At 39.4% G+C, this 12,907-nt stretch overlaps 1 protein-coding gene across 9 annotated transcripts in view; it reads left to right on the top strand.

The window, feature by feature from the left end:
• Positions 1–12,907, top strand: part of LOC144511792 (nuclear transcription factor Y subunit alpha-like) — a 49,273-nt gene that overhangs the window by 17,064 nt on the left and 19,302 nt on the right. For 7 of the 9 annotated variants that reach the window (XR_013500912.1, XR_013500911.1, XM_078242124.1 and 4 more), the window contains exons 2-5: positions 5,698–5,827; positions 6,423–6,563; positions 7,994–8,125; positions 12,780–12,873. Coding sequence is in view for 7 of the 9 variants with exons in the window: in XM_078242124.1 (XP_078098250.1) it covers positions 5,756–5,827; positions 6,423–6,563; positions 7,994–8,125; positions 12,780–12,873 (439 nt within the window). In the remaining 2 variants the exon portion in view is untranslated. The remainder of the gene's footprint in view (positions 1–5,697; positions 5,828–6,422; positions 6,564–7,993; positions 8,126–12,779; positions 12,874–12,907) is intronic. The other 2 variants (XM_078242128.1, XM_078242127.1) reach the window with 1 other exon arrangement.

The raw sequence follows: 12,907 nt of genomic DNA on the forward strand, positions 1-12,907 counted from the left end.
TACTGATCATAACTTTTTTCTGCATTCTGAGAATGAGGGGAAAAAACCACTGATTTGGGTCTGATTTCGGAAGCGTGGAATTGCAGTAATATTTGGGGATTAATGAAAACATAAACACACAAGATTAAAGTTATAGTTTAAAAGAGTCTTACAAAACATTCCCCAAAAAAACTCACTTGGTCAGAACACACAAGTAAACACCTTCTCAACAACGTTCTCTTATAGATTTTAACTTTAAAAATCCAGTAATATCACCCAAGGCAAACCGCTGTCACTTCAGTGACGATACGCCACTCAACATCTCAAATGTCTCCATTCTGCTGTGGATATCAAAGAATATTCAGAAATTGTACTGCTTTCTGCAGCAAAGAATTTCCTGATTCCTGGGTGGCTTCTTCAGATTTCACACTTTTTCTCAGCACAGAGCTGTTCTCAACTCAGCTCAACATCTTTCCTTAAATGTCCTTTTCCCTTTCATCTCCGATTCCATTATCCTCAGCATCGCATTGAACTCAACTTTTCCAAAACATAAAAATATTTAATGTTTTCGCCTGATCTCGCCTTTCGAGCCAAATAAAAATGAATAACCTTCCCTTGTTTACTTATGAAAACCAAATCCCTTGCTCACTTTGAAAATTAGCAACTGAAAAACCAAGTCCTTATCTATTTCCTAATGAAATATCCAAACCCAGCTCACTTTAAAAAACTTAAATTTGCTTGCAAATCCACTTCACTATGGCCTCTTATTACAAATGCATGTATAAAGCAGCGTTATCCCTTTTATCTCTCAACTCTCCCAGACAAGTTGTCTCTATTAACCTTTTCCCAGCTTAATTAAATCATTAATATACACACAGCCTTCTTTACAGATTTTAAAAAAAAAATTATCTCTTTCTACCTATGAAAAGTCACCTTCGGGGTTCTCCAAGCCACCATTCTTAGGCCATGCCTTTTCCTCATTTACATTCTGTTCCTTGATAACAACATCCACAGATATGGGGCCAGCTTCCACATGTATTCTGATGACACCCAACTGTACCTGTCATCACTTCTCTTGAGCTCCTCCAATGCATCTGTGCTGTAAGACGTGTGGGTTTATGTTGATTGGCCATGCTAAATTGCCCCATAGTGCCAGGGGGACTAGCAGGGGGTAGGGCCTAGGTGGAATTGTTGTCGGTGCAGGTTTGATGGGCCAAATGGCCTCCTGCGCTGTAGGGATTCTATCATTCTAAAATTGCTAGTTCAGCGTCATCCTGGGTGGAGCAGTTTTCAACCATTGGGAAGACTGAATCTGTTGTCTTCATTCTTCACCACCAAATTCTTACCACTGTCTCAAATTCAGCCAGACTGTTCACAAATTTGAGATTTTAGCCTCGAGTTGAACTTTTAACTCCCAGATGTGATTCCAGGACGGTGTGTTGATTCCTTGGTGCCAGGGTCAAGGATGTCACTGAAGGGCTGCAGGGTATTCTGAAGAGATTGTGCTTCACAGTGGTATCAACAACATAGTTAGAAAGAGGCATGAGGTCCTGCAACAAGAATTTAGGGAGCTAAGTAGCGGGGGGTTGGTGGTGACATGTGTTACAGTGGACGTTCAGTAGAGGGTGATAGGGCGGCACGGTAGCACAGTGGCTAGCACTGCTGCTTCACAGCTCCAGGGTCCCGGGTTCGAATCCCGGCTCGGGTCACTGTCTGTGTGGAGTTTGCACATTTTCCTCGTGTCTGCGTGGGTTTCCTCCGGGTGCTCCAGTTTCCTCCCACAGTCCAAAGATGTGCGTGTTAGGTTGATTGGCCAGGTTTAAAAAATTGCCCCTTAGAGTCCTGGGATGCGTAGATTAGAGGGATTAGTGGGTAAAATATGTGGGGGTAGGGCCTGGGTGGGATTGTGGTCAGTGCAGACTCGATGGGCCGAATGGCCTCCTTCTGCACTGTAGGGTTTCTATGATTTCTATGATACACAATCATAAATAGAAGTAAAACCAAGTCAGTCTGGAAGGCAGAGCAAATACAGGCATGTTAAGACACAAGGGAATATAGCATGGCTGGATTGCATTTATCTTAATGCAAGGAGTCTTGTGGGTAAGGCAGATGAATTGAGGGCGTTGATTAACTGGTGGGAGTATGATATTGCTATCACAGAGACATAGTTGAGGGAGTGGCAGCTCAATATTCCGGAGTATAGAATCTTCAGGGGAAATGGGGTGGTGTAAAAGTAGGGGTGGTGTTGCAATATTGATCAAGGAGTCAATTACTATAGTGAGGAGGGATGATATCTTACCAATTCCTACCTCTTACCTCATCCCTCCATACACGATGTCCTTCTATAACAAAATGGATTGTATTGTACAATTTGATGGCTCAGCTCACAACAGTTTGAGTGAAGAATGAGTTAGCCAGTCTTGGCCAAAGCAGATGGAAGAGGTGTGAGGGGAGCCTGTGGGGAAGGAAGGTAAAATCAGATAAAGTTCCCTCTGGCAAGTGTAAATATGTTGATTATTTTTGGGGGATCAAATTCAATTCCGTTACAAAACACTTGGAAACTGGTATTTGTGTGATGCGTTAGGGAATATCATGAACTATTCATTGAATAGTATCAGGCAAGATGGAATAAGAGGAGAAAATTGAGAGGGGCAACAGATTTTTTCAGAGGTCTCTCTGTTAACTTGTAAACATCTGAATTCTCCCTGCAAAGAAATTATTGTTGTCTGTATTCAGGTTGATGTCTCATTTACTTGCATAGCTTTTTTAAAGAGGGAACCTTGCAAATGCCCTACAGCAGTCAACTAGTAATAGGCCTCTTATCTCACAGACAGCTGTGTGAGTTGTACCTGCTGTTACTAATGCCCTTAATTTTAAAAATAATTTACATGAAATCTGCAATATATATGTATATATATATAATATAGTACTCTATGAGTTATAGATTGCACATCTGAGCGAGTTTGAATGATATAGGTCACATTCCATTGCAATAAACTGTTGCTATTTCAGTCTATAAGATGTACATAAATCATGTATGAGCTTACAGTGTAAGTGGTGATTTCAAAATAATGGTCATTTCAGGTCCAAATGTCTATTCTGTTCCTTCCAAGTAGCATTTATCCAGTCAATTTGATCTCTAGTTGAATTACCAACCCCGCCAGTGAAATGTTTTATTAAATAGTAGAAGCAATCTACTTCTAATTATTAGTAGAAATGGGGACTGAAAGATTTTTTAACTGGCATACTGGGCTAAAAGAAATATAAGTATTTTACCACACTTGTGCTTGTGTCTCGGTGTCAGAGCTGCGCAGAGTTCCCTCATGTGTTAGGAAGTAAGTACTACAACAGTCTCACAGCCTTGAAGATCTGAACATAATTAAAATTGTCCCTTTGGAATTAATATTTCAATACAAGTTGCTGATAAACATATCTCCACTTCCTTTCCAACCCACTCATTTAGCAATGCACACTGCAATTCAGTAAGGGAATATTATTTTCTTACAAGGACGTATGAAGGGAATGTGTGCTAATATTTCCAGTACAGTTTTCATTGGAAATATAATAGACATGAGAGACACAAGTTGAAAATCTAAAGTAGATGCCATTGTGGCCTACTTCCATTTTCCTCGGTCCTTGTTTTCAATTTCTTCAAACCCTAGATTTGGGTAGTCCATCCCGTACTGACTGCAATTAAGAATGGATATTTAAAATTTTTAATCAATAGTAATGAAGTTTGGAACCCGCTGAATCAGAGCCACTTTGGACCACCTCGAAAATTGTGATCATGAGGGAACTGATAAAAGCAACAAAACGTTTGACTGATTTAATGCTTAACCTTTTATTTGCCTAGATTTCGTATATCTTAACAGCAGTGGTGAAGACAATATAGCACTCTAAAAGAAAAATGCTGATGTTAACTTTTATGTTACAAGGAATAACAACATTCTTTGAATGCTAAAAGCATAAGACTCAGAAATTTCACCTTTTGTGCTTTTGAATTCTCAATTTCTTAAAACTGTTCTAAATGTCCACTCGCTTCTGCAGTGACGAATCACAGTGTTCTTCTTCCTGAACTGTCTGGAAATTAGACTCCCAGTCCTCCCTCACCCACAATACTGACAAACTATTGGAAATATATTTAAACTGAAATGTTGACCCAAAAATCCCACTCACAATGAGAGGTGAAAGCCTCTATCTAGTTCAAAGGTGAATTTCTTAACACGACAGCTGCAGGTAAGGAAGAATTGGAATGAAGAAAGCCTTCTACTTTTCAAAGTATTGGCGGGGGAGTGGGGGACAGGAATTTAGAAATGGTTGTGATAAATTAGAAATTGCAAATAATCAAGTATGACGAAGTTTATCAACAAATGGAACAATTTTCATAATTTATTTGCAAAATGCTTTTTGGTGAGTTATGGGTGGTGCTGTCTAAATAAATTTGCTGAGTTACTGCAATACATCTTGTAGATATTACATACTGTACCCACAGCATGTTGGCAGTGGATAGGGTATATATTGTGTCCAATGGCAAGGGTACAAATGAAGCTGGCCATTCTGTCCTTGAATATATTTGTAGTTGTACCCATCCATGTAAGAAATGATTACTCCATCACAGTCTTGAATGAAACCTGGTAGATAATAGAAATTTTGAGGAATCAAGTGAGCCACTCAAGACTATCTAGCCTTTACTGAAATTGCCAGTGTTTGTTATGGTTGGTCCAGTTAGGCTTTTGGTCAGTGATGATCCCCAAGCTTGTGAAAGTGGGGGATTTGTGCTGCAATTGAAGATCAATGCAAGTTGGTTGGAGACAGTAAAAGTCAGCATTTGTATGGCACCAATGGGAGAGTGACTGCTCTTGACCACCACCTGCAAGATCCCCTCCAAACCACTCATCATCCTCACTTGAAACTGTCGTCATTCCTTCACTGTCGCTGGATCAAAATCTTGGAATTCTCTTCTTAAAAACACTGTCGCTGTACCTACACTACATGGATCGCAGCGGTTTAAGAAGGTGGTTCACCATCATTTTCTCACAGGTAATTAGTGAAGGGCAACAGATGCTGGCTATGCCAGTGATGCCCACATACCATTAAAGAGTATATAAAAATGATGAATGTCATTTGTCAGCCCAAGCCTGCTGTTGTCTAAATCCTGCTGCAAGATGGCATGGGCTGCTTCATTATCTGAGAGGTTTGAATTGAGCTGAACACTGGAATAGTCGGTGCACGGACCCAATTCTGGTCTTAGATTGGAGGGAAGCTCATTGATGAAGCAGCTGAAGATATTCAAGTCACGAACACTAGCCTGAGAAACTTGTGCCTGCTTGCTGGCTGGTCTTTGACCATGACCACCTTTCTACATGACGACTCTTTAGGCTGGGAGGCCTAGGGAAGGAATACAATAACCAGGAGGTGTTGTACAAGACTTCATTTAAGTTGCAATTTGTACAGAATTTGAGCATCCAGTAATAATCAAAATATTAAGGAGATGGGGGGAGAAAGGATATTTTCGTAGTGTGACCTCCTTTGTCAGGCCCCTTCCCATAATGTTTGGTTGGGTGTATTTGTGCATATTTATGTATTGAACTCTATCCAACCTGTATCCTGTCTTACCTACAACATAGTATTGTGATAATTCTAGAATATTTGTGCAGTATATATAACTGGGTTTTCAAAATGAATTAGAATCTATTTATTGCTCTAACTTTCTTTTAGGTTTTGTTCAATTTGAACAACATTCTGCCAAGAAGCTTCTTGCATATTCAAGTTAATAATGGAACAGTACACGGCAAATAACAGCAATTCGACTGAACAGATCGTGGTTCAGGGACAGATTCAACAACAGGTATGAATCAAATGGGTCAAATACTTCCGTTTGTGCATACGATTTGTATTTACAGATTGTACTCTACTGCCAGGATTCAGGTGGAATGTAAGAATAGCCTGCCTTTTTAAAATACTTTTCCCTGTCCTTTCTCCAAATCAACCGCAAGATTAGCTATTTGCTGTATGGCTCATGCTGCCAGTTTGCAAGCCGTATCATACCAGTTTGGAATTCAGACAGCATTTAGCCTCAGTATGTCTGGATTCCTCTTTTTTGGCTGCTGTGCAGAAACTCCTGCTAGAAGTTGTCTGTCTCAACTTTGATTTAAGGATCGAGTTTGTTTTTGATTTCCTCAAGGATCAAGCCAGCATCCATTGCTTAAAAACTGAGCACTTGGGAGTGGTTAAAGTGGACAACTGTTCCTGCCTTTCATCATGATCAGAACCTTTAGGAGAAAACTGCAAAGGGAAAATAGAACTTCAGATTTTATTGTACTGATTGTGACATTGAAAATTATTTGGGTGTTGTATATATGTAATGCATTTTTGTATATGTAAGACAGTACTAATCTATTTTTATCTTCTGTGTTATCCCTCTCTATTGTTCATTGGTCTAGAGTCAGCCATTAATGGTCCAAGTTAGTGGTGGTCAGCTAATCACATCCACTGGTCAGCCAATCATGGTTCAGGCAGTACCTACAGGTCAGGGGCAGACAATTATGCAGGTTCCTGTCTCCGGAGGACAAGGTATACAACAGGTCAGCATATAGTTCTTTCTCCTAAAAGAATCTCTTTTCTCCTCTCTCTCTCTTAATTTTGTTGATTTAGGGTTAACATTTCTGTTGTATTGATCTACAACTATTATTCCTATATTGTGTATGGGTATACTAAGCTATTCCGATTAGGTTTGATTCCTACCCTGTGCTGAGTTGGTCAACCTCAGCAGGTGATAAATAATATAATTCAGTAGAAGTCTCCACTTCTGAAAGTTTAAAATCAGCCAGGGGTATGTGCTCTGATTTCTTTCCGATGACACCTGATGGAAAATACACTTGCTGTAGATGCTATGTCAGGATGGCCTTAGGCTCAGTAATGATCATTGTATGTTGAACAGCCTGGCAACACTCACTGTTCACACATAAAGAATGGTCAGTGAGGTAAAAGTCCCATAAGAAGGTTACCACTGTCTGTAAGCAAGAGACTGCATTTTCAAGGGAGGATTAAGGAAATTGTTTTGTTATATATATAGGTATAATAATGACATCTGAATTGGCTTTCCAAACAGAGGCTGTTGTAATAGTTCCTTGATATGATAATTTAATTTTCTGTCATGTCACCTGATAGATTACATGGGCAAGCAGTAACTAACCGCAGTGAACATATTTCGGGATTGTTGGGTTTACTTTGCTTAATAAATTGGCTATTCTATAAATACATAATTTTGCACCCCTGTTAACAACTTCCATCTATACACCATCTTTAAAGTAATAAAATATTCCAAGACATCTCATAAGAGCATTATCAAACAGAATTTCACAATACACGATATTTGGACAGGTGAGCAAAAACCTGACCTAAAAGGTAGGTTTTAAGAAGCATCGTGAAGGAAGAGTGACAAGTAAAGAGGTATTTGCAGGACTTTGGAAAAGGTGCGGGGGTTTGGGACTGATTGGTGGCTATTCCGGAGAGGCAGCACAGGCGCAGTGGACCAGATTAGATGGAACTAAGTTTGTTTTTATTGGGCTGTTGACTAGTTAAATTGTTTTTTTATAAGCATAACCTTGAGTGCCATCCTGAATATTGAGAACTTCAATTTGGAACATTGTGATGATAGATGGGAACTTTGAGGTAAAGGGAATCAGTGAATAAGGCCGCCTGCAGCAATGATCTCCTTGACAACCGGGATGCTTTTTCTTGCTCCGTTTTAAAAAAAACAATAGTCACTGAAAGCAAAGGTAGCTCAGTTCACTCTGCTATCCAGTAGAGGATCCTGTTAATATATCCTTGAGGAGTGTATCCTGTAACTTGCTGTTTATAAGAGAATCTTTGATATGATTTGCCAGTAGTGAAGAATTTAAAGGACTTTCCAGCTTATCCTAACTCAGCTTGTTCTAACCCCCGCAAGGAATGATTGCATCTTCATATAATTTGCAGTCACAAATATGGACTGTTTGTGCATTCTTTTTAGATCCAGCTGGTTCAACCAAGTCAACTCCAGCTACAAAGTGGGCAGGCTGTTCAGGTTCAGAACCAACAAGGTCAAGCGCAACAAATTATTATTCAACAGCCTCAGGCAGCTGTGACAGCAGGACAAACACAGGTGAGTTACCTCGGTACTGAAAGAGAATTGGATATATACATAAAAAAGAAACATTTGTAGGGCTCTGGGGAATGAGTGGGGCGCTGGGACTAATTGGTAGTTACTTAATGAAGCAGTACAGGCAGATTGGGCTGAATGGCCACAATCTGTGCCTTATGTTTCCAAGATGTGGTCAGGTGGGGAGGTGGATAGTGCAGGAGATATTTACATTGGGAAGGAATAGGATTGATTGTGGAAATTAACTTTTCTCATTCCAAGATTTCTTGTGGTTGGACACTAGATGGCATAGAACTGCCAGCTGTTGCCCAGTCCAGAATTACTTTTATAAAACAGCTTTGCATATGCACGCATTTTTTTTAAAGCTGACTGCCCAGTTCAAAAGAAAGACTTGCATTTACATATATCGTAAATTCAGGAAATCCCAAAGCACTTCACAGCCAATTTTCTGAAGTTTCGTCACTGTTGTAATGTAGGAAAGGGTGCAACTAATGTTGCACATGGCAAGGTGCCACAAACAACAGTGTAATAATCACCAAATAATCAGCTTTAGTGTTTGGTTGGAGGACAAAATATTGGCCATAAAAGGACTCATGTCCATTTCAAACGAATGGGAGGGCATCTGTTTATCATAAAACCACTACAATACAAACATCACATTCAGCAGTGCAGCACTTCCTCAACAGTGCACCAATTGTTGGCCTAGATTTTGTGCTCAAGTCTTGGCATGGGAGTCACACCCACAGAGGCAAGGGTGCTACCACTGACCAAGATCACTGATCATTCCTAGAAGTAATCCAAATTCTGCTTACTGTCCATATTTTAAAAATTCTTTTGTGGGATGTGGGCATCGCTGGCAAGTATTTGTTGCCCATCCATAATTGCCTTCGAACAGAGTGGCTTGCTAGGTTGTTTCAGAGGGCAGTTAAGAGTAAACCACATTACTGTGGATCTGGAGTCACATGTAGTTTAGAGGGCATTAGTGAATTAGGGTTTTTACAACAATTGATGATCATTGGCATGGTCACAATTTTTGAGACCATGTTTATTGATTTATTATTGTCACAAGTAGACTTACATTAACACTGCAATGAGATAACTGAAAATTCCCTAGTCACCACACCCCGGCACTTGTTCGGCTTTACTGAGGAAGAATTTAGCATGGCCAATGCAGTTACCCATTTAATTTCTCATACCTCATTACATAATTCCTGTTTAGACAAAAGCCTTAGAGGTTACAGCATGGAAACAGGCTCTTCAGACGCACTTCTCCATGTCACCCAGTTTTTACCATTAAGCTAGTCCCAGTTGCCCGCATTTGGCCCATATACCTCTGTACAAATCTTACCCTTGTAACTGTCTAAATGCTTTTTAAAAGACAATTGTACCCGTCTCTACTACTACCTCTGGCAGCTCATTCTAGCTAGTCACCACCCTCAATGTGAAAAAATTGCCCCTCTGGACCCTTTTATATCGTTCCCCTCTCACCTTAAACCTATGCCCTCTAGTTTTAGACTCCCCTACCTTTGGGAAAAGATGTTGACTACATTATCTATGCCCCTCATTATTTTATAGACCTCGATAAGATCACCCCTAAGCCTCCTATGCTCCAGGGAAAAAAGTCTCAGTCTATTCAGCCCCTCCTTATAACTCAAACTCTCAAGTCCTGGTAACATCCTAATAAATCTTTTCTGAACTCTTTCTAGTTTAATAATATCCTTTCTATAATAGGGTGTCCAGAGCTGTACACAGTATTCCATGTGTGGCCGTACCAATGTCTTGTACAACTTCAACAAGACATCCCAACTCCTGTATTCAATGTTCTGACCAATGAAACGAAGCATGTCGAATGCCTTCTTCACCACCCTGTCCACCAGTGACTCCACTTTCAAGGAGCTATGAAACTATACCCCTAAATCTTTTAATTCTATAACGCTCCCCAACGCTGTACCATTAACTGAGTAAATCCTGCCCTGGTTCGATCTACCAAAATGCATCACCTCGCATTTATCTAAACTTAACTCCATCTGCCATTCATCAACCTACTGGCCCAATTGATCAAGATCCCATTGCAATCCTAGATAACCTTCTTCACTGTCCACTATGCCACCAATCTTGGTGTCAAAATTACCAAACATATATCCTATATTCTCATCCAAATCATTGATATAAATATCAAATAACGGTGGACCCAGCACCGATTCCTGAGGCACGCCTCTGGTCACAGGCCTCCAGTTTGAAAAACAACCCTCTACAACCACCCTCTAACTTCTGTCACCAAGCCAATTTTGTATCCAATTGGCTACCTCACCCTGGATCCCGTGAGATTTATGCAACAACCTACCGTGCGATGCGTTGTCAAAGGCCTTGCTAAAGTACATGTAGACAACATCGACTGCATTGTCCTCATCTACCTACTTGGTTGCCCCTTCAAAAAACTCAAATCAAATTTGCGAGACATACTTTCCTACTCACAAAGCCATGCTGACTGTCCCTAATCAGTCCTTGCATCTCTAAATACCTGTAGATCCTGTCTCTCAGAATACCTTCTAACAACTTACCTACTACAATACCACTCTGACTTGAGAGGTGTATGAGTGTGGAAATTGGCAACTCACCATTCCATTTTCACTTTGTCTCTTTTATTGTATACCTAGAATTACAAATCCAATTGAGCTGCCGTATTTCCATATAATAATGAATCATACAGACTTTTATCTAATTTAAAACATTGTTGATACATGTTGAAACCTTGCCAATACTGACATTATGTTTTGACAATAGTGTTGTTAGCTATCAAGAGTTTTCAGCATCCACCTATAATGTTGAAATTTAACTGTTACAATATTAAAGCCACTTAAATCTCATGAACGTTAACCTAAATGACAAAGATAAATACTTAAACCAGTTTCAACCTGATTTTTGTTTTTTATTTGTTGTCTCTCAGTTTCTATTACTTTGGTTCTGTTTCTAAACTTTATTCTTATTTATAATGTACTTTTTAAAAATAAACGGCCTTAAGAATGTTAGTTACCTTTTTATCTGAACCGTCCAAGTTCTACGGTCTATTTCAAAGGTGAGAGTTGGCCTTTTTGGCTGAAAGTTTCCAGCTTGACTCAATTGGTATGACTCTCACTTCTGACTTAATTTCTGGGTTCAGACCCTACACGAAAGTAATAAAAAAAACAGATCTGACAATATCAGTGAAGAGAGAAACAGAGTTAACATTTCAATTAGTTCTGATGTCCTACTCTAGGTCATGTAAACTTAACTGAGGCTGACACTGTACAGTTTTGAAGAAATGCTGCATTACTTTTCAGATGAAACTTTAAGTCACGATGCCCTCACCCCCTTTTAGTGTTAAGTTAGATGGTGAGAATCCCATGATATTATTTGAAAAAGAACATGCAATTTTCTTGGTTTTAAGCCCAACATTTCTCCCTCAATTGGCACCACTAACAATGTGATTCATCCCACTATTGTTGGTGGGAATTAGTTATGTACCAAATGGCTACCACATTTTCCTGCATTCATTGCATTTCAAGGTCATTCATTTGTATCTGAAACATTTTGGGCTATTTCTGAAAAATGACATAATACTTCTTTGATACTAACTCCAAAGGTCATTGTTCGACCAGTTAGTTACAACCAGTTAAAACTCCGCAAATTGACAGGTTCCCATTATAAGTAAAGCTAAGTTGATCTTTGCAATCTTCAATTCTCAAAATGTTTCAAACTTATGTTTTAACTGGTGCAAATAGAAAGGTTACACCTAGCAATTGCTTGTCAGAATCTAAAAACTTGTTTGCCCTGCCAATCCATTTGGCCTAGATGAATGATATCAGCAGCTTGTGGTGCAGATGGATGAATAGAAGTAAAACGTCCTCTAGCACTTATTAAATGATGCTATCAGAAGTCAATCCCAACAATCTTGGAGAAGACCATATTAGAACCATTTCCCAATCTTGTGGTTAGACTTGCAATGGAAAGTGTAATGCAAAGCCAGAGAAGAGCTGAAAAAGAATATGTTGGGTTATTTGATTTGATTTGATTTATTATTATCACATGTATTAACACAGTGAAAAGTATTGTTTCTTGCGCGCTATACAAAGCATACCATTCATAGAGAAGGAAACGAGAGCGCAGAATGTAGTGTTACAGTCATAGCTAGGGTGCAGAGAAAGATCAACTTAATGCAAGGTAAGTCCGTTCAAAAGTCTGAAGCAGCAGGGAAGAAGCTGCTCTTGCGTCGGTTGCTACATGATACACATGCATATCGGTTGGTACATGTAAATGTGAATATGTACCTGATGTCTACATTGAGATTGAGCCAGAAGAAATTCTTCCAAGTTATTTGCCAGTTTTGATCGACTGTCAGCATAATGACATCTCTCCAATTTCCATCCTACTTACCTGTTTGACTGACCCACTTTTTCCAAACTTTGACATCACTACAACTGGCATCTACAAAGTTATAACTTTAAATTAAGTTAAAACTGACTATAATAGATGCCCTATGCTGTCCATAATACTTGTGTAAGGCTCTCTCCCTGATGCATATTCTGTAAACTATAAAGTAAGTTTAAATGTCTGTGTTTAACTCAGAACAGTGGTAAAATAATATTTAATTGTTTTCATAATTGAATATGGTCAACAGCAAATAGTGCAAGGACAGCAGGTGGCACAGACTGCAGAGGGGCAGACAATTGTGTACCAACCAGTTAATGCAGACGGCACCATACTCCAGCAAGGTAAGAGCAAATTTGTTGGAATTTGTTTTTTTGA

This window comes from Mustelus asterias, chromosome 25, assembly GCF_964213995.1.
Source record: "Mustelus asterias chromosome 25, sMusAst1.hap1.1, whole genome shotgun sequence".
Classification (NCBI taxonomy): Eukaryota; Metazoa; Chordata; class Chondrichthyes; order Carcharhiniformes; family Triakidae; genus Mustelus; species Mustelus asterias.